The 25,806-nt window shown below is 42.0% G+C and overlaps 1 protein-coding gene across 1 annotated transcript; it reads right to left on the reverse strand.

Moving 5' to 3' along the window:
- Nucleotides 1-1,052: 1,052 nt before the first annotated feature.
- On the reverse strand, nt 1,053-25,274 carry LOC123638779 (the record flags this gene model as incomplete). The annotated part of the gene is made up of 3 exons (XM_045552608.1): nt 1,053-4,136; nt 16,990-17,101; nt 25,072-25,274. Coding segments are annotated over 3 exons (471 nt in total), but the record flags the coding sequence as incomplete, so codon positions are not given.
- Nucleotides 25,275-25,806: the final 532 nt, after the last annotated feature.

Genomic DNA, 25,806 nt, shown 5'->3' on the forward strand with positions numbered 1-25,806 from the left:
TACTCATTAGCAAAATCCACTTATCTCTTTGTAAAAACTGTCCCTCAAATAATACAGAAAAGAAAATCAAAGAGTAATCAAAGATTAATTGGTTTGAAACCATGGGCCACAACTCATTCAACTTTATTGTTCTCTCCTAGCGTAATGCCTTGCACATAGTAGGTTTATAAGAAATCAATAGAATTAAGTTGAATGTAAAATGAGAAGGTTGGACAAAAAGATGTTTAAAGACCCTCCCGATTTTAAATTTCATGATTGCCTAAGTAATCAAACTATCAATGATTATATCTGATATTTATAGCTAAACTCAAGAATTCACTGCTGCATTAATAATGAAGCTAATCCTCTTTCCTTAATTTCAATTAATGTGAGCACAGTCAATCTACTGCTCTTGACTTCAGTGTTTAATTCTATTATCATAGTGTTATAAATATGCCTACCCGCTAAGTTTCTAGAAACATAAGCAAACTGACAACTCTGAGAAATACATGTGTTTCAGACCCAAAGGAATGAAATTAAGGCATTTCCTCTTTTTTTCCTTTTAATAATTCCTAATCTCCCTTTGGGGTATTTATTAGGCATTAGTTGTTATTTAATAGAACAGCTCTCCTGGGAGAAAGAAAGCAATCTTAAAGAGTTTTTCAGGGATAAAAAGAGATCCTTACAACAGAAAAATGTCAGAGGTGAATCACCTTTATACTTTATAGCAATTGATATCTTAATAAATGGAAATACATTTTTAAAGTCATATCATAACTGTAGAACCAGCCAAAACTGCATATATTTTATGAGATACTGATTACTCATAAGAACAAAGGAAAATCCAAGTTGAAGGAATAAATTCCTCTCAAAACCACTCACCCATGTGTCTGTACTTATGTCACAAAGTGTTCATGGATTTGACGTATATGCTAGGTGTAAATCCTCTTTCCAGAGAGGAAATAACTCCTAACCTGCCACCTTCCAAACTCAAAAGATTCATCAACATTTCATGTATATTAGAACAGCTCCTAAAAGCCATTCGCAAAGTGGAAAATCAAAAGACATAAAGATTTCAAAGTCAAAATACAATGTTCTTTAATTTTCAGAGGCACGTGCTAAGAGACAAACTTTCAGTTAGAGAGAAAAGCAAAGGCAAGACCATTGCTCCTTCCCAGAAACTGGCAAATAAAGTATGTACGCACAAAACACCTGGATTTGCTTTCCTGTTTCCTTGCCAGTGACTTTTTTTTTTTAAGATTAGCTAACAGTCAAACAAACCTTTAGAGCAATGAGTTACGCATAGACACACAGACACACTCTCACACAAAAGAGAGCAAAGCTGATGCTATTTAAATATCATGAAATATTTTCCTAACCATGCACAGATGGAAGTACAGACGTTTCTGCCAACCGCCTGGTTCAGAAACTTTGCTCTATTTTTAATTATTTGGTTCAGAGGACTCATTTGTGATTAACTTCTGTGTTGGATGGCAAAGTAAGTAAAGTTCCTGACCCACAGCAAAGAACACAGAGAGAAGCTTAATTATTTTTAAACAGCGAATGTAATATTGTAAACTATGTGTACGGACAACTAATTTGTCAAAGACTAGTTGATGATTGTTGCAGTTTGAAGCTGTAGCGTGCATCAGCAGAACAGAAAATTCCAAGAGATCTTTAGTAAGTGACACCAAAATGAATTTCTTACTGACAAATAGATTTTCATCTTTGAGAAATAACAATGGAACAAGAAATAGAAAGGAAGAACTTAATAATGTTGTAAAGATTAATCTTATTAGTGCAAGAAGTTTCAGTTTTGACTAGGAGCAGTGCATGGAATGCCAACAGCTTTAAGCACAGGAAATGGACTCGGACGCAAGAAGAAGTTGGTCAGGAAACTCACACCATAGTGTTCAAAATCACACACTAGAATTTTAGCTGAGCAAAATGAAATCCCAGAAGAGATGCAGAAAGAGAAACGATGGTTCAGCGATAAGACAGAAAAGATGGTCAAGGTCTGAAGAACAAACAGGTTGGAACTGTTTTATAATTTTAAGGACTGTGTATTTAAAAAAAAAAAGAAAGTAGTTCCCAAGTAAGAAAACAATAAACCCAAGTGGAAAATTAGTATGAACACAGAAAACAAAGAAAATATAAGGCATCCAATTAAGAATCTTGAAGGTACAATAGGGCTAAAACCTAACAGAGACTTGTATTCCTAGAGAAGCTTTCTCTTGATCAATAAACCTAAAATTTTAAGACATTCTGTATTTAAGTCCTTAATGTATCTGGAAAACCTCAGAGTCTACTGAACCACAGGCCACAGAGAGCCAAAATATTTCAGGAGTAATAGTTACTGCTAAAACTTACATTTGCAGTGAGTCCAGGATTAATGCCAGAATGACCTGGGAATTTAAAAACAAAACAAAACAAAACAAAACATTAAGCACCTACTCTCTCCTTGAGGAGTGTAGAAATGCAGACTAAAACAGAATACCCTTTGCAGGGAGCCCTTGATGTTGAAGTTCAGCTCCTTAAACCAGTACTACTGGCCATTAGCTTTCAGCTAGATCAGTTGCTATGGCAAGACCCTTAGAAGGACACATTCATATTTGTGGGCAATTACGGAATTTCAATAATTGGAAGCAATTCAGGGAGCCATCATGAGAAGAAAAAGGTAATCTGCTCTAGAAAGTCCAAAAGAAAGCTGACTTCTATTATATACATACATATGTATATATATTCATAGTCCTCCTTCTCTATTATGCAAATAGGTGAAGTATGTGTATGGGTATGTATATTGGCAAGAGACTAGAATTATAAAAAAAACAGATTTTTTTTTTAAAAAAAGCACATCTACGACTGAATTATTTATAGTTGCAAATGGCTTCATATACCAACCTAGTATGATTACTGCAGGCACTGGCCATGGCTTGGGAAGGTTATTTCATTTAGAAATGTTTCCATTTGCTGTAACACTAGCCACTGTGATGGGCTTTGACCTGGTCTTTGTCCATAAAACAATCCTATAGGATATGTAAACACGAATTCAATTTTCTTTAAGTCAAAGAAAGCACAAATATGGTTGTCAGAACAAGAACTGCTTTCTGTGGGATACTCTAGTTAAATGAAAGCTATTCAACTTGAATCAATTGCTGTATCCATTCTCCAATACACAGCAGATTTATATTTCAGAAGGTTTTTGACAGAGAACAAAATGTTACTGAAATATCTCTTCCATTCCTTTTGTCCTACATAACATTCCATGGGCTGAACTCCCAACAAGGGGCATATATTTGTCAGCTTCTGTTTGCACTTGTTCTATTCTAGTTTGTCTTTGTTGCAAATTTTCCATTTTGACCCTTTCCTGACAAAACATTAATACATACTGTTGGGTTGTGTTACAACTTGTAATAAAGAAAAAAAAAAAACAGACATTTTTATTCCGTACCACCTTTAAGCACCCATAACTTTTTAAAATAAGCCCTGCTATTTAAATCAGTGATAGAACATTTTTTATGTCTGCTTATGTAAACACTAGAAATCCGTAGAGAAAATTCTTCCAATCCAACAATCCACACATTCCTACACAAAACCAATCACTTGAGTATTTAAAAGCTAGATCTGTGGTGAGAGACAGGCTAGAACTAGCACAAACAAGTCTGTGCAAGATGAATTTATCCTCCACTGCCTCTGCTCCAGGTCATCCCAGGACTAGGCCTGTGGGCAAACGCCAAGCTGGAAAGAATGGATTGGTGCCTTTTTTCTAGTGCATTTGTGTAAAGGACTCCCCAAGAGCTCGAGAGAGAGTCGCTGCTCTGTAAGTGGCAAAAGGTGTACAGCAGCAAGCTGATGAAGCAGAACATTCAGCATCATGCTGGCCATTAACGACTAAGCCTGCACCAGCTCAAAGCCAGCTGGAAAGAGACTTCAGATAATGGGAGAGCTAAGACATTGGTTCTCAGGGATCACGTCCAAGAGGAGGTCTCTGAAGCTGAGTGTCATCCTTTAGGGTGGCCCAGAATAAAATGGTGACACATTAGGCCTCCTGGCGAGTTCAGAAATACTTTGAACGGCAAAGACACCAAGTCCCGAGGACTTCCAACGAAGATCTTGGGGCAAGAAGAGATGTCCACCGACACCTTCTGTTCTGGGACCTGTTAGAGAGAAACATTCTTAGCTACTCCATCACCAAGCAAAACTCCCCGCCAGGCTGTATCTGCTTGACTCCTGGGGGAAAAGCTGTAAAGAGATTGAGGGACGCCTAAGAGAGAGGAGGCCTTTGTGTAGTTTGCAGAATCACTAATGCGGCTACCAGATATAAAATCTGGCTTCAGTCAAGTCCAAAAGGGAATCAGATTCTAAGTATTTCTGCACCTAACAGCATGGCCACCACTAAATTACTTCTGCAAAGACAGAAAAGGCTTCGTAACAGTTACTATATACATGCTTTTAGTATCAGGAGATGGACAGTGTTTTTTACTAAAAGATTAACCCCTAGATATCGCAATGCACTAGATTCTTAATTATCACGGAAGCAACTCCTGTTTCTAGACTCCCTCTTGCCCAGCAGGCATAGAGCTGATTCACACGTGGCTGGCTGAGCTTCCTCTAACCTCTTCTGCAACATCCAGCAGAAAGATAGTAGGGACCTACAGATAGGGAAATGATCTGACAGCACTATCTTCCCATCTACACAGGAAAGGGCTTCTCAGAGAAGGCATCATATTTCAAAATTCCATATATGAGATCAATTTGATTTCCTGATGTTTTTAACCTTGCTGACACGGGTGCATTAAAGGAAATGCAACTCAAAAAGCTCAACTCTAAAGGTGCAGCGGCTGCAGAAGGGAAACCACTCTCCACCTACCCCTCAAGTTTAGGCCTAGGCACTACAGAAACATGTAACACCTAAACTTATACTGAAGATGTTTTAAGGGGTAACTAGGAATCGGGTATATTCAAGAGACTGAACTCTTGCATTTCTTTGCCTTCTCATTTCCAACTCAAAATTGCTCTGGTGGGCCAAAGTCGTATCTTTTCATTCTACAACTTCAGAGACACAACTGCCTAATTCCTGGTGTATCTTAGCTGTACAAGGTGACGGAGGAGACAGTGAACTACAAGTCAGAAAATCAGGGTCACAGCACAGGCTACGTGCATTTCTAGCCATTGGAATCTAATAAATCAGTCAACCTCTTCGGTTCTGTTTTCTCCCCTAGAAAATGAGGATACTTTCTACCTAAGAAGTCATTACCACTATTCACTGAAACAATTTGTTCAAGGCACTCTGAATTCTGTGATGTGCTATTATCAGCTGAGGCAGACCCGTGACACACTAACCACCGCACAAGGTCTGGATGACTGTGGTCCTTAAGCCTGCAGTGACTGCATCAGAGGCTCAGCCTGCAAAACACCATCAAGAGACGAGGGTAGTTTTAACTAGTCCTACAAGAGACACAGGAAATAGGTCTTTCATCCCAGAAAAGTCTTTGAAGACCCTGGACACTTAAAATTGGAGAGTTAAAAAAAAAAATTTTTTTTTTTAAAAATCATTTTCTGAGACTTCAGGGCAAGAGTTAAATTAAGTGCACCATTTAGAGACAGAAACTTTGAGATTAGTCAGGGCACCGAATGTTCTCTGCACAGCAGGACAGCAAACAACTAATGTTTGTTCATTTCCATAGATTAATAACTCTTCTTCCAGGTCTTAAAAACAACATTAACTGTGACTTCTAGAGTTGAGTCTGGAGCAGGCTCGTATACTACCGGTAAGACCCATATTTCAAGGTCACACTCAGAAATACTTCCCTTCATTTTACTGCTGCTTACTGTTCACATTCTCCTCTTCTAATCTCTAGGATGATTGAAATAGATCCACAGCTCGCTGGGAGGAAAAATAAAGTAAGTAGTCTTCATCCTTTTATATCTGTTTACACAGATTATTTGGATGACGCTGAGATGGGGGAAAAAAAACCACAACCTGTTCCTTCTGAAGAGTAGACAAAGGTACAAAGGGTTACCGAGGCTTAAATAGAACAGGGAAGCCAAAATAAAATACCAAAATTTGGGCTTAGATGCTATCATCCTATTTCCTTCAAATTCAATAGAAAGCAAAGTTTTATGGAAGGAAATTTTTCAAGTAAATAACTAGACCATTTTTTTTTTCTTCTAGCATTATAATAATAGATAAACTTGTCTTATGGGTCTATGACCACTTACCAAAGAAAAAACCCGGACCAAATCAAACAAAACTGCTATCTTATGGAAAGTATCAGATCAGGCACCAGAGAGGCAGCAGCCGGGGGAAAACATTCTTTCCTAGCTCCTTATATAAATGCTGTCTCCCAATAAAAGCCACAACTCGAGGTCATACCTCTCCCTAGTCTGGGTTGCAGTGACCCAGGCAGCTCCAGAGGTTAACTGAAATGGGGACGACTAATCAACATTCATCCAGACTCCTTTCTGCTCCCACTTGGTACCTGCCAGAGCAAACCAAGGCAGAAAGTGCTCCGGGGGCCTCCTGTATGGCAGTGCTGCCCTGGACAAAGGGCCCAGGGCCTCCGTTGCTAACGGCAGGCCTTGCCACCCCTGCCAGAACCTCTAACAGGGTCTGACATATTGTCTAGCATATGTTCCTCACTCCAACGACCACAAATGGACACCCTCTACCTGGAAAAGGTGTCCTCACTTACTACCACCAAAGCAACTTCTAGATGAAGCCATATGCAAGATGGAGGAGTTGGATGACCACCTGGCTGGCCAACTCACAGAGGCACAGACATCATCTTCAGAGAGACCTCCTGCCCCATTGGGCTCATTCCTCATAACCAGGGTTATGCAGGAGGGTTTCAGGGTTCCTCTAACCCCTTCAAATGGTTCCCCTTTCCCTGTGGTACTTTACCTGAACCTGACCAACCTCACTTAGAACTCCAGAGCTACTCTCTTCCAGATAAAATCCTCCTTGGGATAATTATCTCACCAGGAACTCTTGCCTGAATTGGAGAGTGGGATCCCAAAAGCACTTAAGGGAGACTGATCAAGGCCAGAGAAGACGTTAGAAATAGGAACCTCAAATTCATTCATTCATTCATTGAACACAATAGCTGCGTTTCTAAGAATCTTTATGCAATCCAAATTCAATAGGAATTTTTTCCATGTGAAGAAAGATGGTTTTAGACATTCAAAAACAAAGCCATTTTACCTGTATTAATTTCAATAGTAAGTGTTTTGTGTGGTTGTAAATGCAGTACTATCAAACTTAAATATCACTGAGCAAATCCAGCATTCTATTACATATAGCCTTCATTCCAGAAAATTCATCATTGGGCCTTTCTTTATCCATTCTCCTTAGCACAGGCTGCTTACACGTATTTATCACCTTTGTCACCCATTGTATGGTGCACAAAGCCAATTAAACAAACAGGTAGCCAAAGATTTTTCTGCCACTGTGCTCCAGTGGACCCCATGCTAGTTCCAGAACACACTTATATAAGTCATGATCCATATTAATAGACGGAATCACATCCAATTTGTAACATAAAAATAAACATCATAGGGGGAATATCTGTATTTATTGCAGGTTTACTACATGTTATAAGTTGAAAATGGTGTGTGTTGGGGGGACAGGTTCCTCCTATCACTGAGCTGGGAAAAGGGTTGACAAATGTTATGAAGGGGGAAGAATAGGGTACTATGGGAGGCCAGAATCTAGTCCAAGGGCTCCCTGAGGAAAGGACTATAAGCTGAGATTTTAAGAATGAGAGAAAGTAAACCAAACAGAGGGGAGGGAGGTGCTGGGTTCTAAGGAGGGGGAGCAGCATGTCTAAAAGCTGGGACATACCAGAGAGCACAGCACTTTAAGGAGGAAGTGCTATACGATCGAAGTGGAGCAAATCTGGGGCAACATGAGAGTGATAAGGATGGAGACATAAACAAGGTCCCCAAAACCTAGGGAGCCAGTTTAAGGATCCTGGATTCATACTGAGGGCCATGAAAAAACCAGGGGAGGGGTTAAGGAAAACAGAGATGTGAGCGGTTCTAATATTAAGAAATGTTCATTTTGGCTTCAGACAGGAAAATGGGTTGGACCAGAACAGCTGCACATCTAGAGAGGCCATTGAGGAGGCACACCACGTGCCAAACCTCCCCAGCCCAGCTGAGCCACTCGCCCAGGTTCAGACTTTGACATTAGACGTCCCCAAAACTCAATACCTAGGAAGCTGTTCCCAGCCCCCCACCTACAGTGCTACCTCCAGGGAAGAGGTAGAACAGGAAGGGAACCAGAGTAGCATCGTGCCCCTGTAGTTCCAACATGGATGAAAACCAAAGCCAAGGAGCTCAACCCTCAGCAGGGCAACCTGCTGGGTTGGGTAGCAGGATTATATGGCAGAAAGTGTAAAGACCCCAACCCAGGATGCTTGGAAAATGGTTCGACTTTAGCCAGACCTGAAACTCCTGACTGATCTCTCCAGGTCCAAGTGAGGGAGGTGGCCAGGCATGTTTCCACCCACCGCTCCTGGGGGAAGGCTCCCTGAGAAACATACGGTCCAGCAATGGAGGACAGAGAACCCCAGCACCGGGCAGAAGGATGCTACAGCCAGGAAACTGGCACAGGTGGGCCAGGGTCAAGGACTGAGGAACAGGTGGGAGGAAAAGGGGAAAGGCGACCCATGGAAATGGAAAGCACTGGGATTTCAACAGGGAACGGTTTCCAAGGGGAGCAATGAGCAGAAGAAAGTGAGAGCTATTCCCAGCAAAGCCTGTTGGCCAGCCCATTGTAGAATCTAAACTACGGTTATCCCACTTCTCTTCCTTCCAGATTGGCCCTGGGTATAATTAGAAGAAAAGAGAGACCAATCATTTAAAAACTCAAACTTTCGTACAACAAAAAGTATTTTCATTGAAATAAAAGAAAATTGGGCTGGGGAAATAGCTGCAAGAAAAATGACTTTAATAAAAGATTAAAATCTAGAACACATAAAGAGCTTATACACATAGATCAGAAAACATCAAGACTCCCATTTGCTAACTGTAAAAAGGACAATTAGTAAATAAACATAGATGGAAATGTTATATCTCTGAGATGGATCAAAGGAATGCAAATTTCAAAACCAGAGTCTATTAAATTAGCCAAAAAATAGTAAGTCCCACAATTAATTAGGCTGAAGCAAGACACATTCCAATATCATTAGTAACAATGTAAATTGGTACAGGTCTTTTACAAAGCAATTTAAAGCAAGCCTCCTCTAACTTAGTAATAAGCCCTCTGATGCAAGCCTGTCCTAAGTAAATAAGACTTCAATGTGCAAAGATACTGAAGTTTTACAATAGTAAACAATTAGAAACAACTTGAATGTCTAAAAATGAGAAGAAACTTAAAATAAGATAAAACAGCTTGACAGAACGTTATATAATCCTTGCAAATTATAATTGTATAGTCTAGGTTGCAAATGAGAATGTTTATGCTAAATGAGAAAAGCAAAACTGAAAAAAGGATACATGGTACATTGTTAAGAACTAGAAAACAACACATGAAAGTGAACTTGATTTATGGACTGGGATGGTGGAATCAAAGGGAAATTTTGCTTTTATTGGCTTTCCTTTACTGTTGTAAGGTTTGGGCAATAAATGCTTAAAAACACAGTATTTCTATCCGTCATGTGTGGTGAACAGACGCCCTTTTCCGTGGAGGAGATTAACCAGCGGAGAAGGTCAGGGTCTTGGTCAGTGGAGGGAATCTAGTCCTTCTCACATCTCAGAGGTCCCTCTGGGATTCAAGCCCTGCCCATGAGGACGGGCTGCTTTGAGGGGCTCCTCCTACCCTGACTATCCCCACAACATAACACTTTCCTTTGTTCTTATTTTCTTTCTCCAGCCCTGTGTGTGTGTGTGTGTGTGTGTCTGTGTCTGTGTGTGTGTGTGTGTGTGTGTGTGTGTCTGTCTGTCTGTCTATATGTGTGGGGAGGGGCGCAGGTGCCTTTGTTTTTATTAGTTACTGAGATATTCACCATAAACTGTGTATATAAATAGTGAGTACGCATTTGATCCTTCCAACAATCCTGGGGGTGTTGTTATCATCCCCATTTAACAGATGAGGAAATTGAGGACCACAGATTTAAGACATGTGACCCAGGCCACACAGCTTAAGGAGCCAGAGCCAGAATTCAAACCTCAATCTGACTTCAAAGCCTTCGCTTTTACCCACCGTAAGTACTGCCTCTTCCCTTACTCTCTGCCTATGAAACAAACAAAATAAAGCAACAGAACATAACAAAAACCTCTCAAATGCAACCTCTTCTATTTGCACGAGCTGCCTAAAGAAACTATTAATTGCAATGAATCAAGAGGCATCAGTATGAACTGCTTATAAATTAACCCAAAAGACAAGGTAATGCTGCACATACTAATTGGGAAAGTTGATGCAGAAGAGAAAAGGAATTACCTAGAGACTAAGACCTGCACCTGCAGGTAAAACCAAATGACACCAAAAGGATTTCTACTTGCAAATTAAAAGCAGAATATGGCCCTTGATACTACTGCTTAGAAAAACAGAGCTTCTGTACTTCTCTTGCAAAAAATAATTCCACAATTAGCTAAAAGATTCTTTCCAGTTATAATGCATTCCACCTCCAGAAATGGTTATTGTTTGGGGAATAGTAGCAAGAACAGTAAAAAGGAGCAGAGGAAGTATTCAGGTATGAAACTAATATAGATGGGGTGATAAATGATTTTAGGCACTACTTATGACTTACTCTATAAATAATGACACAATAATAGCTAAAATATAAATTCTAATTAAATACAAAACCTAACAAAGTCAAACAACAGCAAATGATGTTTGACAGAAGCAAAGGTCTTGGGGGAGCTGAGAGGAAGACTTACAATAAAATCTATTCATGGAACTGTACAATGTCAGAGACAGAAGTGGCCCAAGGGATCCGTTCTTTCAAACTCCTTGTTTTTTGTGGACAGGGAAACTGAGGACTGGCAAGGAGGTAGAGTGAGTGGTCCAAGTCACCCCACAGCAGGGCAGGAAACAGAAACTCAGCCTCCAAACTACAAGCCCAAATGCTTTCCACCGTACCACACTCACGCTGCAGTGCACTGGAAAGCTACTCCATTTCAAATCATATTTGTTAAAAGAGCATTAAACATTCTATAAATATTAAATTCCTTTTTTTAATAATTTTCTAATGCACGGGGGCACATTTTAAAAAGAAGCCTGGTCTTGATTTCTTTTGGAAAATTGCACGCAGCTCAGTTTTTAACCTGGTATTGAGTGAAATATTAACAGGCCATATAATGGTTTCAGTGTTCCTTCAGCAGAGCTAAACAGAATTCGAAAAACATATCCCCCAGGCCTACAGTGGAGTTTTTGGAGCACGCATTAAACTCCACGCTCTGCTCAACAAGCCCATCGCTGTTAAGTAACTCATCAGAAAATAAAGAGGGAATTACCAAAGGGGAATTGCCAAGCAATTAGTTCTCTGAAGCAGATGACATACAACTGTTGTAGGGAGGAGCTTCCCGGTTAGTCATATGTCAGAGTCAGAGCCTACTAATCTGTAAATAAAAATGCATCACATATGATTACAGCTGTGATGTAGGCTGGAGCTGCCAGGCTAGGGCACAGATAGTAAATCTTGAGTCCTCTTCTCAATTTCCATGTGTCTGTAAAACAAGAGATATTGCCTCTGAGGACCAAAAAAAAGAAAAAAAATCCTCAGTAATTTTCACTCAATGTAAGAAAGACAATCTGGCCTTCCCTAAGCGGGCTAAGAGAAAAGTGATCTTTCTTCTCTATCATTTGGACATGAATGAGCTAAGGTTCATTCACGGTTGCAATGAAGGAGAGAAAATGAGACCGGGCAGGAGGGGATGGGAGTTCTGAGCCTCCTATGGCCACCCCGACTACAGCGTGGCGTCCTTTTGCCGCATGTTCTGTGCTTAGAGCTTCCATTCAGTGCCACACCACCACCTATCACACTGGAGAGATAAATGGTTCATATCTGCCAAACCTTGCAAGCTGAGCAATGACCCACTGAAGTTCTTTTAAGAGTCAAAAGTTCATCGTTTCGCTGGGACTCCTGATGCCAAGCAATATTTGGAGCCAAGTTAAACCAATCCCCTGAAACAGATAAGCATACTGCCACTGTCATCATTCTCTTCCATTAATAATTATTGAAAGTGCGTAGGAATCCCTGGCCGGCATGAGGAAGGCTGAAAGAAAGGGAGGAAATACCACAAAGACTGCCTGCATGGGACAGCCTGCATCAGAAAGCTCATGTGTGACTCTGAACAGACAGCCAGGCATCAGAAAGGAAAGTTCATCTGGGCAAGGTGGCTCATGCCTGTAATTCTAGCACTTTCAGAGGAGGATCACCTTCAGAAGAGGATCACCAGCCTGGGCAACATAGCAAGATCCCATCTCTACGAAAAATAGAAAAGAAATGGAAAGCTCATCACCCTCAAGGACCCTGCCCTGATCTTGACCTCTGAGAGTATGTTATACGTGTGTTACAGCTCTTTAAATATTATTCTTGAGCATGTCCTGCCTTCTGTACTCAACTGTAAACTTCTTAAAAACAGGACTCAGGGCTTGAGAGAAAATCCACAGCCACAGCTAAAAGTGTAGGCTGAGATCCAAGCATGACTCTAGCATTTAACAGCTGGGCCGCCTTGGGCAGGTTACCTACCCGCTCTGTGCCAGTTTCCTCATCTGTGAAATGGAGATAATAACGGTGCCTACCTCAAAGGACTTTAATGAGGATTAAATGAGTTAATGCTCAGAACCATAAATGTGAATTGTTGATCATCTCCGTATCACCTACAGGCCCTTGCTGGCACAATGCCCCACGTACACGCTCATTAAATAACGGCAGACAGAATGACCTGCCCCTGCAGTTGTTTTCTCCATCCCTCCTAACCTTCTGTCTTTGACCAAAGTTAGGTTAAGTCACTGCCTTCATTCTGAGCATTTTGGCATCTACAGACAGCCCATCTAAATAACTCAGGTCCAAAAAAAATCTTAAATAGTCCTCAAATTTTCTCTAATTATACTAAAACAGACTGCTTATTAAAATCAACACAATCGGGTAATTTCTAGCCTTCCCCTTTACACTTTGAGCCATGAAGTCTTAGGCTAACTTTCCCCCCAGAGTCAAGATTCATCAATTCTATATTACTTTCTTTTCCATAAAGCATAAAAGGGAAGCCAAATTGTTCAAAAGAACTGTGTCTAGTAGCCAGGTATATACAGTATATGTGTGCGTGTGTATATATCTACCACTATCCAGCTCACATTTAAGAGAGTCCAGAGAAATCCTCGGGGAATCCTGTAAAGTTACAAAACACACCCATATTAATGTGATTTATCAAAGTACAGTCAATGAAGTGCCACGAATGAACAATTGCTACAGAGTCAGGTAGATGGCACAATGTGATTTACGCATATCACATGAGATGAATAAATCACGGTGGGAAAGATCAAAGGAAATGCAGGGATTGTTGTTAATATGTACAGGGCTTCACTGAGTATCTTCTTAATAAAACAGTTTAGAGGAAAATAGAAGGATCATTTGTTTAAATGAAAAGATACCGCATGTGCTGAATTTCAAAAGCAGCATTCATTTTCATACACACACGTATTAGATTTAGCTAAAATTAGCGCAAGTTCCTATTTTTTTAAAGGTCTTAAAGGAATAAAGGCTTCAGCAAGATTTCATTGAGCTGCAGTTCGGCACTGAGTTTCTGGGAAGACCCCCAGCGGCAACCCATGCATCATCCCAACTCCTCCACCCACCAGGTCTTACAAAGACGAGGCACACGCAGGCAGAGCCACATCAACCTTCAAGCTACTCTGGGCTCTCACCGTCTCTTTGCGTATTCTACACCAGCTGACGTCATCCCCGAATTTAGTTATCCCCTCCTGTGGGTCAGACATTTTTGCCAAGGCACAAGAATCCAAAGCCTAATTTCAAAGGTCACGTTTATGCCCACGACTCCTCCAAATTTATCTCCAGACCTGACCTGTCCTCCCACACTCTCTACTATCTGTCCGTCTCCAGAAACTCAGATTTCCACCAGCACCTATGCTTCAGCCAAAATGGCCTGGTCGGTTACATACCATGCACTTGCTTGTTAAGTTCCAGCCACTTAAATGGGCTTCCTCCTGCTCTATCCAGCCCTTCCCACAGAAATGCAATCCAGCCGGCAGAGCTCAACGCAAGCAATCCCTCCTCCTCAAAGTCTTTCCTGATCACTCCTACTCAGCATCACTCTTCTGAATCCCTTCACTGTAAGGACACTCATAGAACCCCTTTCTGCTGTGCACTTGTTATTTCAGAGCATTTCTTCTTCCCCCTGCCTGACCATGAAGAAGATAACCTCCTCCCGGCAGCTCTTACTCACTTTCATTCCCACAGCACCATGCAGTCGTTTAAAAAAAAATTCACAATGAAAAAATGAATAAATCATTTCTTTACATAAATAGGGACTGTGAATAAGTTAGGTCATCACTTGCTACAGCTATATCATATTTATAAAATAACTAGAACCAGAAATAATTGTAATCTAGGTTTTTTAAAAAACTGAATGAATGTAACAGAGTACAACATGAATGATACTGTTTCCCTGCCCACAGTTTAGCCATCAATCGTGAGGACTGTAATGAGGTCATTATTGATGCAAAATGTTTAGATAATGCTTATAAGCTTCCTTTAAATGCAATCACAGAAAATGTCATCTGCTTAAAATTCAAGGTGACTTTGCACTACTTTGTCAGTAATACAATGAGTATTCATAAGGCACTTAGACGTGCCTAAGACACTATAAAAACCTGGGTCTCTTCTCAGTAAGCTGCACATATTGACCAAAGAGATTCAACGTTTTTGCTGCCTGTTTTTTTCACAATGAAATTCTTGAGATATTCTGTTATCACAAATGATGTTCTTTAAACATCACAGGGTAAAAAAATAATTGCATGTATACTCACCTCATATGCAATTAAACTATTTCCCCAAAAATCTAAATGTGAGGATTTCCTGCCTAGCAAATAACTGTTAAAATGGGCAACACCACGAGGAGATAAAGTAGCAGTTACATACCCCACCCTTTCCAGTCAACTGACACTTACAGATCTTAAGAGGTTTACCCTCGCATGTCACTCCAAGTTAGTCTATTTCCACTTAAAGAATACCTCTCTAATCCACAGCCAATAAAATGTAACGAACTCGGTTCCATACATATAATGTTTTTGAGAACGCCTCCCTCCACCACCTGTCCCCCACTAGCATGTTTTTGTCTATTTTTTCTGAGGCATACTTGAGTCACTCAGGTTTTTGTTTATTTTCACTCAGACCACAAGTAACTCCATCTATGCATGCAATTCTTCAGTTCATCCTACAACAATATAAAAAAACTCATACACATCCTATCACAATTAGAGAGTTGTGATAAATTCAGAATTTAAAATTCAAAAAAATAAATAAAAGGCCCATTCACTTTGCAGAGCTGCAGATGTCTACAGGGTTGGTCCAAAGACCAAGGTCCAGGGATATTGACTTGCTCCTAGTCACGTATGGTCCAGGGGCAACCATCACAAAACGCAACCATTAACATACAACCATGCTGTCAGGAGATAAGTTGCACAGTAACAAGGATAGCATGTATTAATAGATCACAAGCCACACACCAGGCACTCCTCTACCTGCAGTTACATATATTATTTCATTCCATCCTCACAGCAGCCCTATGAAAAAGTTCTAATATTATCTCTATTTTACACTTGAACAAACTGAGGCACAGAAAGGATATGGGACTGCTTGAGGTCAGAGAGGCAGCTCCAGGTTTTAAATCCAGACTGGCTAGGTACAGAGCTCCGTGCTCTTGTGTCAGATGCCAGGGAATTTATGTGTCAGTTAAATGTAAAGTCAGAGCTCTTCCTTTAAAGAAATCTGGTCAAGCATTTTGGTAAAGCAAATATCCGCTTCTTGACAAATGAGCTTTGAAAATCCAAATTTTTAGATGTGAGGTTTGGTAAAAATAGACTGTGCTTTTCACCAAGTAAGGACGTAGAACATTACTTGGGAAGAGCTACCCGTAGGCCACCCAACCCAGCTGTTCCCAAACCTGTGGAGCAACGGTCCCTAGGAGATCAATGATTCCAGGAGACCATACAGAACATTTTGATTCAGGAGGTCTAGGGTGGAGCCCCAGATTCCACTTTTTTAAGCTCTCCAGGTGATTCTGTTGCCCAGCCAGGCTTGGGAACCTCTGATCTAGTCTATCTTCATAGCTACAAGCAGGACTGTTTCCAAGGCAAACAGAAGTTAATCCCCTATTTTCTATTTCATAATCTCCCTTGGTTGCGTATACCCCTGTCCCAAACCCTTACTGCCCCAAGTTTTAGCAAGCTTCCATCTGTCTCCTGATTTCATCTGAGGCAGCATCCTCTTGCCCTGTCTTCAATAGAGAACCATGAGTCATTCCCCTTGCATACACCCTGTGTATGCATGACTCTCCAAGCCAGAAAAACTTACTGTACGTGAGGAAATCAGGAAGTTGTAAAATCCAAACAGACACAAAGAAATTCAAGAAACAAATACTGGTTGCCACTAAACAAACAGGTCTCTGTTTCACTACGCATGTATTATACAACAACAAAAACCTCAATGTAAAAACTACGACTTAAAATAACTGGTAGCATAACATTCTTAATCGCATTAAGGAAAGGTGACAATTAAAACGGTCAGACTTAAGCCCCAAACAGCAATAATCGATCACCATGAAGTCAAATAAACTTCTTCATGAACCAAATAAACTAAACCAAAAAGACAGATACTTTAATCCAAGTTTTAAAAAACATTATCCTGGCAATTTCTCTATTTCCTACACAATACAGTTTTCAAAGAAAATTACATTCAATAGTCAATAAAATGCTAAGCATGACTAGCAAGCAATTTTCCAGGTTAAGACTTTATCCTCAGATAGAAAACAGGGAACTCTCACCTGACATGTGATGCACTTCCCTGTAGTGGCAGTGGAGGAGACTGTTGTACAAGGATGACAGACAAATCTGCAGCTTGAATGGACCACCCTGGCGATTTGTTGCACAATGCTCCTGCAGTGATTCAGGGAGTGCAGGAGAAGAAATCCAAAATAAGTGCTTTAAAAAATAAGTCCACCTTAAGCGTCTATGCATTGAAATACAAACTTTAAGAACGTCAACTTTTGCATTTTGTGATATAAGAATTACACAGATCCCAGCCAGCTCAAAAGGCAGGTCTGGTTTTACTCAACAGAACTCAGAGGGAGGCCAACACACCAAAAGGTCATCCCTTCAGTCAAATTAAGAGGTTGGTCGCCCCATTTGAGCCAGCCACTGTCATTCTTTTCTGCATTGATTTTAGCCAATCATCTGATAAACACATGCTGGTAATCACAAGAAATATCAGGTGAAAATGGGCATGGATTGAATAGTAATTGAGCCAAAGCCTAATTTTAATGTGGCATATATTATCTATCAACATGCAACCTGAAAGACAATCATGAAAGAACACAGCTATTAGCATACCAGGCCAATGGCATAGAAAAAAGTATAAAATGCAGAAAAAAATTTTAAAGTGTGCACATGTTCACTAGACTTTCCACTGAAGTTTTAAATTATTTAAGTATTAAATGTATATCTATGTCATTTTCATTTTGCCACAATGCTTTGCACATGGTTAAGTAAAAATTATCCATTGTATGATGAATGAGTGAATGTGTGAATGGATGAATGAAAGAAACAATGAATGAATCTTCCATATACCTTTCCATCAGGGAGCTTGGTGCTTGTAGTAGCTTTTGTGAGGTAAAGACCTATGCACAGAAATGGAAGAAGTTGAGGACTTGATCTGCTAATATGATTTGTAGCCTTATCCATTAAAATTATATTTTTAAATACTGGTAATTCCCAATTATCCACACTAAACAGAAAAAATCAGCAGCACAGTTACTATAAAATAATCCCCAGGCTAGCAAATGCTGGACTGATTTTCAGGCTTTGATTACTGGCGCTGATCTGCATATTTGTTTAGGCTGATTTTAAATTTAGTTTGGGTTTCCAAAGCTCACACCAGGTAACAGTAGGAAGGAGAAGGCCTAGGGTTATATTGGGTGTCAGAAAGAAACTATTCTGGAGCTATGAATATGATCTCCAACGTGAATAATCTGTAAACAGGTAAGTGAGCCAATTATCCTTGGGTACATGGCAATACATCTCGGTAGTCATGATTATTTTCATCCATACACACTCACTATTTTTAAGAGCACAGCCCAGCTGGAAAGGAAAATAACTTCCATTTCTTTCCAGCACTTTTCAAAGTAATGAACAGTAGCCAAAATATTCTTACTTCTAACTAATCCATTCACCAAGCATTTATTTAAGCATCGATTGCATGCCTGGGACTGATATGCAAAAGAAGTAATTTTTGTAGCCCTCGGTTTCCCCATGTGTAAGCTGTGTGTATACAGAAGGAAGATAAGCTGCTGTAGACTATAATATCTTTTAAATCCTTAGACGACACTCTCCCTCCACCAAGAAGCTTGTTGAGTTACAAATATAAATAGTGGCCAAGTTAAATACAAATTCACACAATCCTATGTAATCTTATACTGTATTTCTCTTAAGGGGAGAGGGGTCTTCATTTTATCTAATAATATCTCAAAAAAAGCATCAAAATACTTGATTTTCAAATGAGGTGCAGGGACTGTGGATTTGATGGCATTTTATGAGCTCACGGTTGGGAGAGTGTTTGCTTATATATCGATGTGTGCGCACACAATCCTATTTACATATCACCTGGCAGATAAGGTTTTATAGAGTCCAAATTACAGCCTCCTCCTATTTCTACTGAAGTGCAGAGGACAGTCAAACATGATGCAAATGCTGTAAAAGATTAATTTACTCTTGCATGGGTATGCCTTATTTCAAAAGTATTTGTGTTGCTTACACTAGTTAGGGTAACAGAGAGAGAGAGTCAACAGAACTCATTCCATCGGAGGGAAGAAACACAAGAATAAAAGCAAGGCAGTGTGGATTCACTGCAAAAACACACAAACAATAAACAAAAAATAACCAACAGAATGTTTTATACAATGATATACACCTAAAATGGAATATTCATTTTAAAAAAGCACAACAGAACATAATACAATACTATTAATAGTGGAAGATTATCAAAAAAGATGGCCTAAATAAAACTGATGTGATGGTTGGTAAAAACCAGGAGATAGTGTGGGAGAGGGGGCCAAACCTAAGGGCATAATAAAATAAAATTTGTCACACAGAGTGAGAGAAAAATACATTTTCTTTGAACATTAGAAGCATAAATGCTTATACTTAGCAGTTAAGATAATTATCACTAAAAACTTCTCCTAAATAACTCCCTCAAGACTTCTCATGTTAAAAGTGGGGGGAAAAAAAGAAAGAGTTCCTCTTAGCCCAAATCCATACACGATAATCAGAGGAATCTCTGCCCTCTTACGTCTCAAATTCTGATTACACTATAACGAATTTTCTGAAAAGTAATTTTCAGGTAGGATACAATTCTTGCTTACATTATGGCAATTATCATTGCGTTTTCATTACTCCACAAATGGGATGCATTAAAAGTTAGAGAAAAATCAATGAAACATTTCTGCTAACATGAAATATGTCAAACAAAATATAATGCTTGTTGCTTTTTTTTTGCCTGTTAGCGTTCTAAGCATGTTTTAGTACATTTGGGATGGTATTAACACATAGCACAAATATTTATAGTACATTAGCCTGAAAGATTCAGATCTATAAGGATTATAAAACACTTTACTACACTGATAATGACAAAAATATATAAACCATCATGAAAGAAGAAAAAAGTAAAAAACTTTGTACAGATAAAGATTTATATAAAAACATTATTTTTATTACTTCTGTAATTTTAAGCATTATATGTTGTTTAAAATCACAGTCCAATTACAGCTCTTTCAGCCAACATTTCAAAAATTCTATAAAACAAGCATCCTATATACTTTTATTATCACTTCTTAAAGAAATTTTGAATGAGTAAATTTACTTTATTAAATTAAATGAAACTAAAATGTTAACAGTGTAATTAATTACCAAAAAATTCCTGTCTTTAAAAAAAAAGTCCCATATGTAATGTCCTAGAACAGAAATTATTATCTCTATTGGGATTTCTACAATTTCTTGTTTTCAAGGCTTTTAACAAAACAAAGACAAGCCTGCTTTTGATAACCTTGGAAGTATGACCGGAACTAAATCTATTCTTTGAAGCAATTAAGCTGCACAGATCTAAATCTCTCTCAGAAACCAATCATTCAAACTACTGAAGTACTCTGAAAATGTAAAGCAAGGGAAGTCAAATAATCTCTCTCTCCCCTAAAAATGATAGCCTGTCTTGCTGTACTATGTTACTTTACCTATGCAAGTATTTAAGCTTTTCAGATTCTAAACTGTGTTACTTTCAGATAACCATAGTTTAAAGAATTAACATTCACTCCCATATTTACCTACTTAATTGAGTTTCAGAGTTTTAGTAAAATATGTTTATTGACTGACTTCTTATAGGAACAAAATAAACCGGGTTGTTACAGTCTGTTAGTCATCAGAAATTGTCGTTTAAGGTATGTGCAAAAGCAAAATCCACTTGACATTTCAGAATGGGAAAAAAAAAATAAAGTAACAACATTATACAAAAGGAATCTGAGTCCTTGAATTCTATCATGACAACAAAAACAGGAGTCATAGAAACGCTTACTAATATTTTAATAATCTCTTAACACTGGCCTTTCCAAGGACTCCCAGACAACTGAGTTAGGTGTATTGAAACCTAAGGCCCATCAAAAGGCATTTGACACATAATCTGATGGCTAAGGAGTTTTTCTTTAATTTTTCTCTAAAAGACAATTCAGAGGCCATAAAGCCTAGTTATAACATTTCTGACAATGTATCACTTCTGTTTACCAAACCCTCTTAAAACGAAATCTAGAAGAGAAAATATTGTATTTCACGGTTCCCCAGCAAGTACATTTTTCATACTTATTTTAGCATGAATTTATTTGTGCACATTTTACTACAAGTAAAGGGTTTTTCTGTATGTTGCAAAACAGAATCCAGGACCTCCAAGGTATTGTGTAAAACTTAAACTTCTATGCCTTATTTTATAATCCTGGTTTCCCATCTATTTACCTCCCAGAAATAACAGCTTGTTTTAACCACAGCAGTGCCTCATCTGACCAGGCCACAGTGAATTTACCAACCACATAAACTCACTAAACAGTAGAAACTCATAAACCCCCTGTGAAGAGAGTTGAGTAGCTCTCTCAATCCTAGCCCTGGGGGGAGAAAAAATTTACCAATTTAGCTATGCAGCCATAAAACTACAAAACTGACTAGCAGGGTCACAACTAAATAAAGACATTATTATTTTCAATTATCTTTTCTTGCAAATATCAAGGTTATTAAAATTCTCTTCCTTAACTGGATTGCCTGAGCAGCACAGAGCTACAGCAACTAAAGCTATTTTTCTTTTTTCCTTTTTGCCATATTATTTCTTTTTGCTTAGCAGGCTTAATAAGTAGTGCCCTAATGTAAAGACTAGAATACTGCTTTCTAACTGCTCATTAAATTATATCCTAAAATAGAGTATAAGTTTACTATGCGAAGTCACCACACATCAGTCCTCTAGCTATAGGCTTCTATCATCTCTCCCTTAGCTGAGGAAAAACAAAACAAAACCTTTTAACTTACTACCAAAGGTCATTAAAGATCATGGCCAACAGGTCTAAATTAAGAATGAACATACTCAGAACGTCTCCCTACTGTCAGTACCAGTTTTTGTTACAATGGCTCCAAAGTTTTAAAATGTGACAATGGGGATATACTTCCCAAATAAGTTATTTCCTCTGAATAAACCCTTTTGAAAGCCAGCCATCCCTATGGGCTATGTAGGTTCCAAAGGATGAGCGCTCGTCACACTTGAAAGGGTTAAGTGCCTGCAAGGCCAAAGGCACCAGACTGCAAAAGAAATGTTGCTTTAGTCAGCTCTGAAAGGTTTCTAACAAGTAGCAAATACTTGTTGATCCGTTCACAATAAACACCAGCAGGATTGTCAGGCTCCTTTCACTGTCTGGGGAGATGCATTTACATACTGCACCCAGTAAGAACAGCTTGTTGGTCTACTTTATAAAAGTTGAGTAGCTAGAAGCCTCATTCAGTATCTCCAGTTCAAATGACTGAAAGAAGATGCAGTTGAAACAGTGAAGTCTCCCGGCTGGCTTGGGCAGCACAAATACTGTGCACAGAACACTTGGAGTAGTTCATGCACAAGACAAACCCACCTGAATGGACGAGGAACACTGTCTGTTGCCATGGCAGCCTGATCTAATTACATGAGTGATCAAGGCTGGAGTAAGTGCACTGAAAACCTACACCACTGACACCTATCTACATGATGTGAAAGACAGGCGGCCAGGAGGTTCAGGGGAGCCCTTCAACCTCTGCTTTACTAGAAGGTGGCATGCCAGCCCATTTATTTGCGGAGCTGCTAAAATATTGACGGATGCATGCACAATTAGAGGGCAATCAGAGGAGATTAAATGCCACAACATTAGCCGTTATGGTGCAATCCCTTTCCAAGAGTTCATGTGTAGGATTTTCTCGTTCTTGTCTCTGGTGGTTTCCTCAGGCATAATCTTCATTCCAAAAAAAAAAAAAAATCTTCAAGTATCAAACTACCTTTACCCATCAAATAAACCACAGGGTGGGCTTAACAGGGGCTTCTAGGAACTGCAGGGCTCCTCAGAAACCCAAATAGGAATGGCTCAGCTAACACTGTTGTAAAAGTAACTAGCTGTGCCTAAAAATAACCATCAAGTAGCTACCCACTGCTGTGTGCGATATAGAACGATGATGTTTAAATATTAAGAACAGCCTGCATTATAAAACACAAATGTCATTGAGATGTGACTACTAGATTGCCAAAGAACTTATTTGCATACACACATTCCTGTGCCTGCACGACAGGATATGCAGGGAGAATGCCACTCTAAGGCATTAGTTTTTATTCTGTGGGTGTAATAGGGTCTTCTAATTTTGCTAATTGTATCCTGTGGCTCTCACAAGGAAGCTAAGAATCTCTTCGGGGATAGAACCAGTTTGGAGGAGTCCCTACTGCACAGCATACGGTAAACAAAATAAAAATAGCTTGCCGTTCTTGTTAGCCACATCGCGCATTATATAACCAGCTTCTTCCGACTGGCTTTTTTTTTTTTTTTGGTGCCCTTACTACACTTCAGCAATTTCCCAACCTTCCCAAGTATTTATATTACCCTCTTATCTGTAGGATTATATACCAAGAAAGCAAAACCAAACAGCAGCCACGGGATCGAACAGAACACCATCGTCCTTAGAAACTGATTTTTTTTCTTTTTTTGGTTTTGTTTTGTTTTCTAGCAGAGTCTCGATCACCACCCTACTTCCACCCCCCACTAAGGTTCTTGCTCAATCTCCCTAGAAAACCTGAATTGTTTCATCGCTTCCAGTCAGCCCCCTACGTGGTCTGAAATAAAATGAAAGCACAGGCCACAGAGTTTAAGAAGCCAGCCAGGGGGTGGGGGGTTGAAGAAGGGTCGGGGCGCTGCAGAGTCAGCCAAGTGGCCGTGAAGGGTCCCCTCCCTTTCGCGCCGGCCCTCGCCCCCCGCCCGGCGCGCGCGAACAAATCACACACACACACACACACACACACACACACTCAGCCACACTCACACTCACGCCGCGCTCCGGCAGCGCCTCACCTCTCGCTCCGCCCGTCCGGCCCCCTTCCCTGCCCCCTGCGGGACCGGCCTGCGCGCAGCGCTGGAACCACGTAGGAGGCGGCGGCGGCGGCGGCCGCGGGAGTGGCGGAGTCTCCGGCCCGGCCCAGAGTGAACGAGCAGCGGGGCTCCAGGGCGCATCCCAATCCCCGCAGCGCCTCCTCCTCCGCCGCCGCCACCTCCTCCTCCTTCCCCTCCTCCTGGCTTCATTCACCCTCCCGGCAGCCTCGCAGCCGTTCACTCCCGGCGCCGGGCAGCGCCTGTCGCGGCTCCTCTGCTCCTGCCGCGGGCGCTGGCGGGGGCACCGGCCCGGGCTGGGGCGCTCGCGGGCTCCCGGCTCCGGGCGGCGTCGGCGGCGGCGGCGGCTGCACATGATCAGGAAGCGGCTGCACCAACAGGGCGGCGGTGGCGGCGGCAGCCAGGGCCGCCACCGCCACTCCAGCCGCGCTCCCGGCAGCCGCACGCCTGCTCCCCCCTGCGCGGTTCCCGCGGCCACCCCTCTGCGTCCCCTGCCAGGCGCCCGGCCGCGCGCAAAGTCCCGGCCCGGCTGCCGGCGCGGTCCCCTCTCGGCCTGCAGCCGAACACCCGGCGAGGCCGGCCTCTGAGCGGAGACCCCCGCCCCGGGGCGCCGAGGCCAGACGACCACTCGCAGGGAAGTCCAGCCCTCCCTGAGACCCCCTCGCTCTCGCCGCCCCCTCCGGGGAGGAGGAATGGAAACGGGCGGCGGGGAAAGGGAGACCCGGGGCCGCCGCCGCCGCCTCCCCCTGCGCCACCCAGAGGGAGGAGGACATGGCTCTGCACTCGCAGCCGGACCGGCAGCCGCTGGAGCCGGGCGCCGCCGCCGCCGCCGCTCTCCCCGCCTGCGCCCCCGGTCCGGGCGCGCCCCCTAGCCCGGCGGGAGCCCACCCGGCCCCCGGCAGCCCCCCTGCCGGCCGCCCTTGCGCCCAGAGTGGGGGTGTCGGCCCGGCAGGCTGGAGCCGGGACGGTTGTATGTATACACACACACACACACACACACACACGCACACACACACACCACGACGCGTCGCTTTCCTTCGCTCCTCTTCCAGCTGTTTTTCGTGCAGCCGATTGGGGTTTGGGGTTTGTTTGCTGGTTGTTGTTTTTGCCCCTCTCGGGAGAGTGGGGGAAAAGGGATTTTAATCTAAATAAGGGGAGAAGGGGATGGGGGAGGGGGAGAGAAAGAATCAGAGGAGGAAAAAAATAGCCACTTACTGTAAAGTGTAAATGGATCTGGGGTTGCGTGGGGAAGGGGGGGGCAGAGGGAGAGAAACAATGTCTTGCGGCTGCTGTTGCTCTGGCTGCTGCTCCACGGGGCTTGTTTTGGATCCCCCTGCAGTGAAACAGGTCCTGTACGGCTCCGCCACTGTAGTAGAAATGATGTCTGCGGTATACTCTGCTCTCTCCTCCTCCTCCTCCTCCTCCTCCTCCTCCTCCTCCCCCTCCCCTCCCTCCCCTCCCCTCCCTCCGCCTGCCCGCCCTCCCTCGCGCTCTCTCGCGCTCGCTCGCTCGTTCCAGTATGTAAATGTGTAATAGAAGCCAAATATGGAGCAGTTGGCTGCCGCCGCCGCAGCTCAAGGATCCGACTTCACTGGGGCGGGGGGGGGGGCGGGCACCCTCTGGCAGGCGGCCCGGCGAGCCGCACAGAGCACCGCTAGCGCACAGCGCGCCGCCCGGCCCGCGCCCTTAACCCTTGGGGGCTCGCCGCGCGGGGAGGCGGCCCCGGGGAGGAGGGCGCCTCTCCCGAAGAGTGGCCCAGGATCGGGGCGGGGGCAGGGGAGACACGGGCTGGAGGGCACAGTTCCTTCCAGGTTTGGGAAAGGGGCGGGGAGCTGAGGCGATGAGGTAATTTGAGCGGTGACCGGTCGGTCCTCGCGCGCCTCCCTCGGTCCCTGCACCTAGTTGAAGGGGACAGAGCGACAGCGGGGTGCAACTCAGGCAACCAGGGGG

Source organism: Lemur catta, chromosome 5 (genome assembly GCF_020740605.2).
Source record: "Lemur catta isolate mLemCat1 chromosome 5, mLemCat1.pri, whole genome shotgun sequence".
In the NCBI taxonomy this organism is placed as follows: domain Eukaryota; kingdom Metazoa; phylum Chordata; class Mammalia; order Primates; family Lemuridae; genus Lemur; species Lemur catta.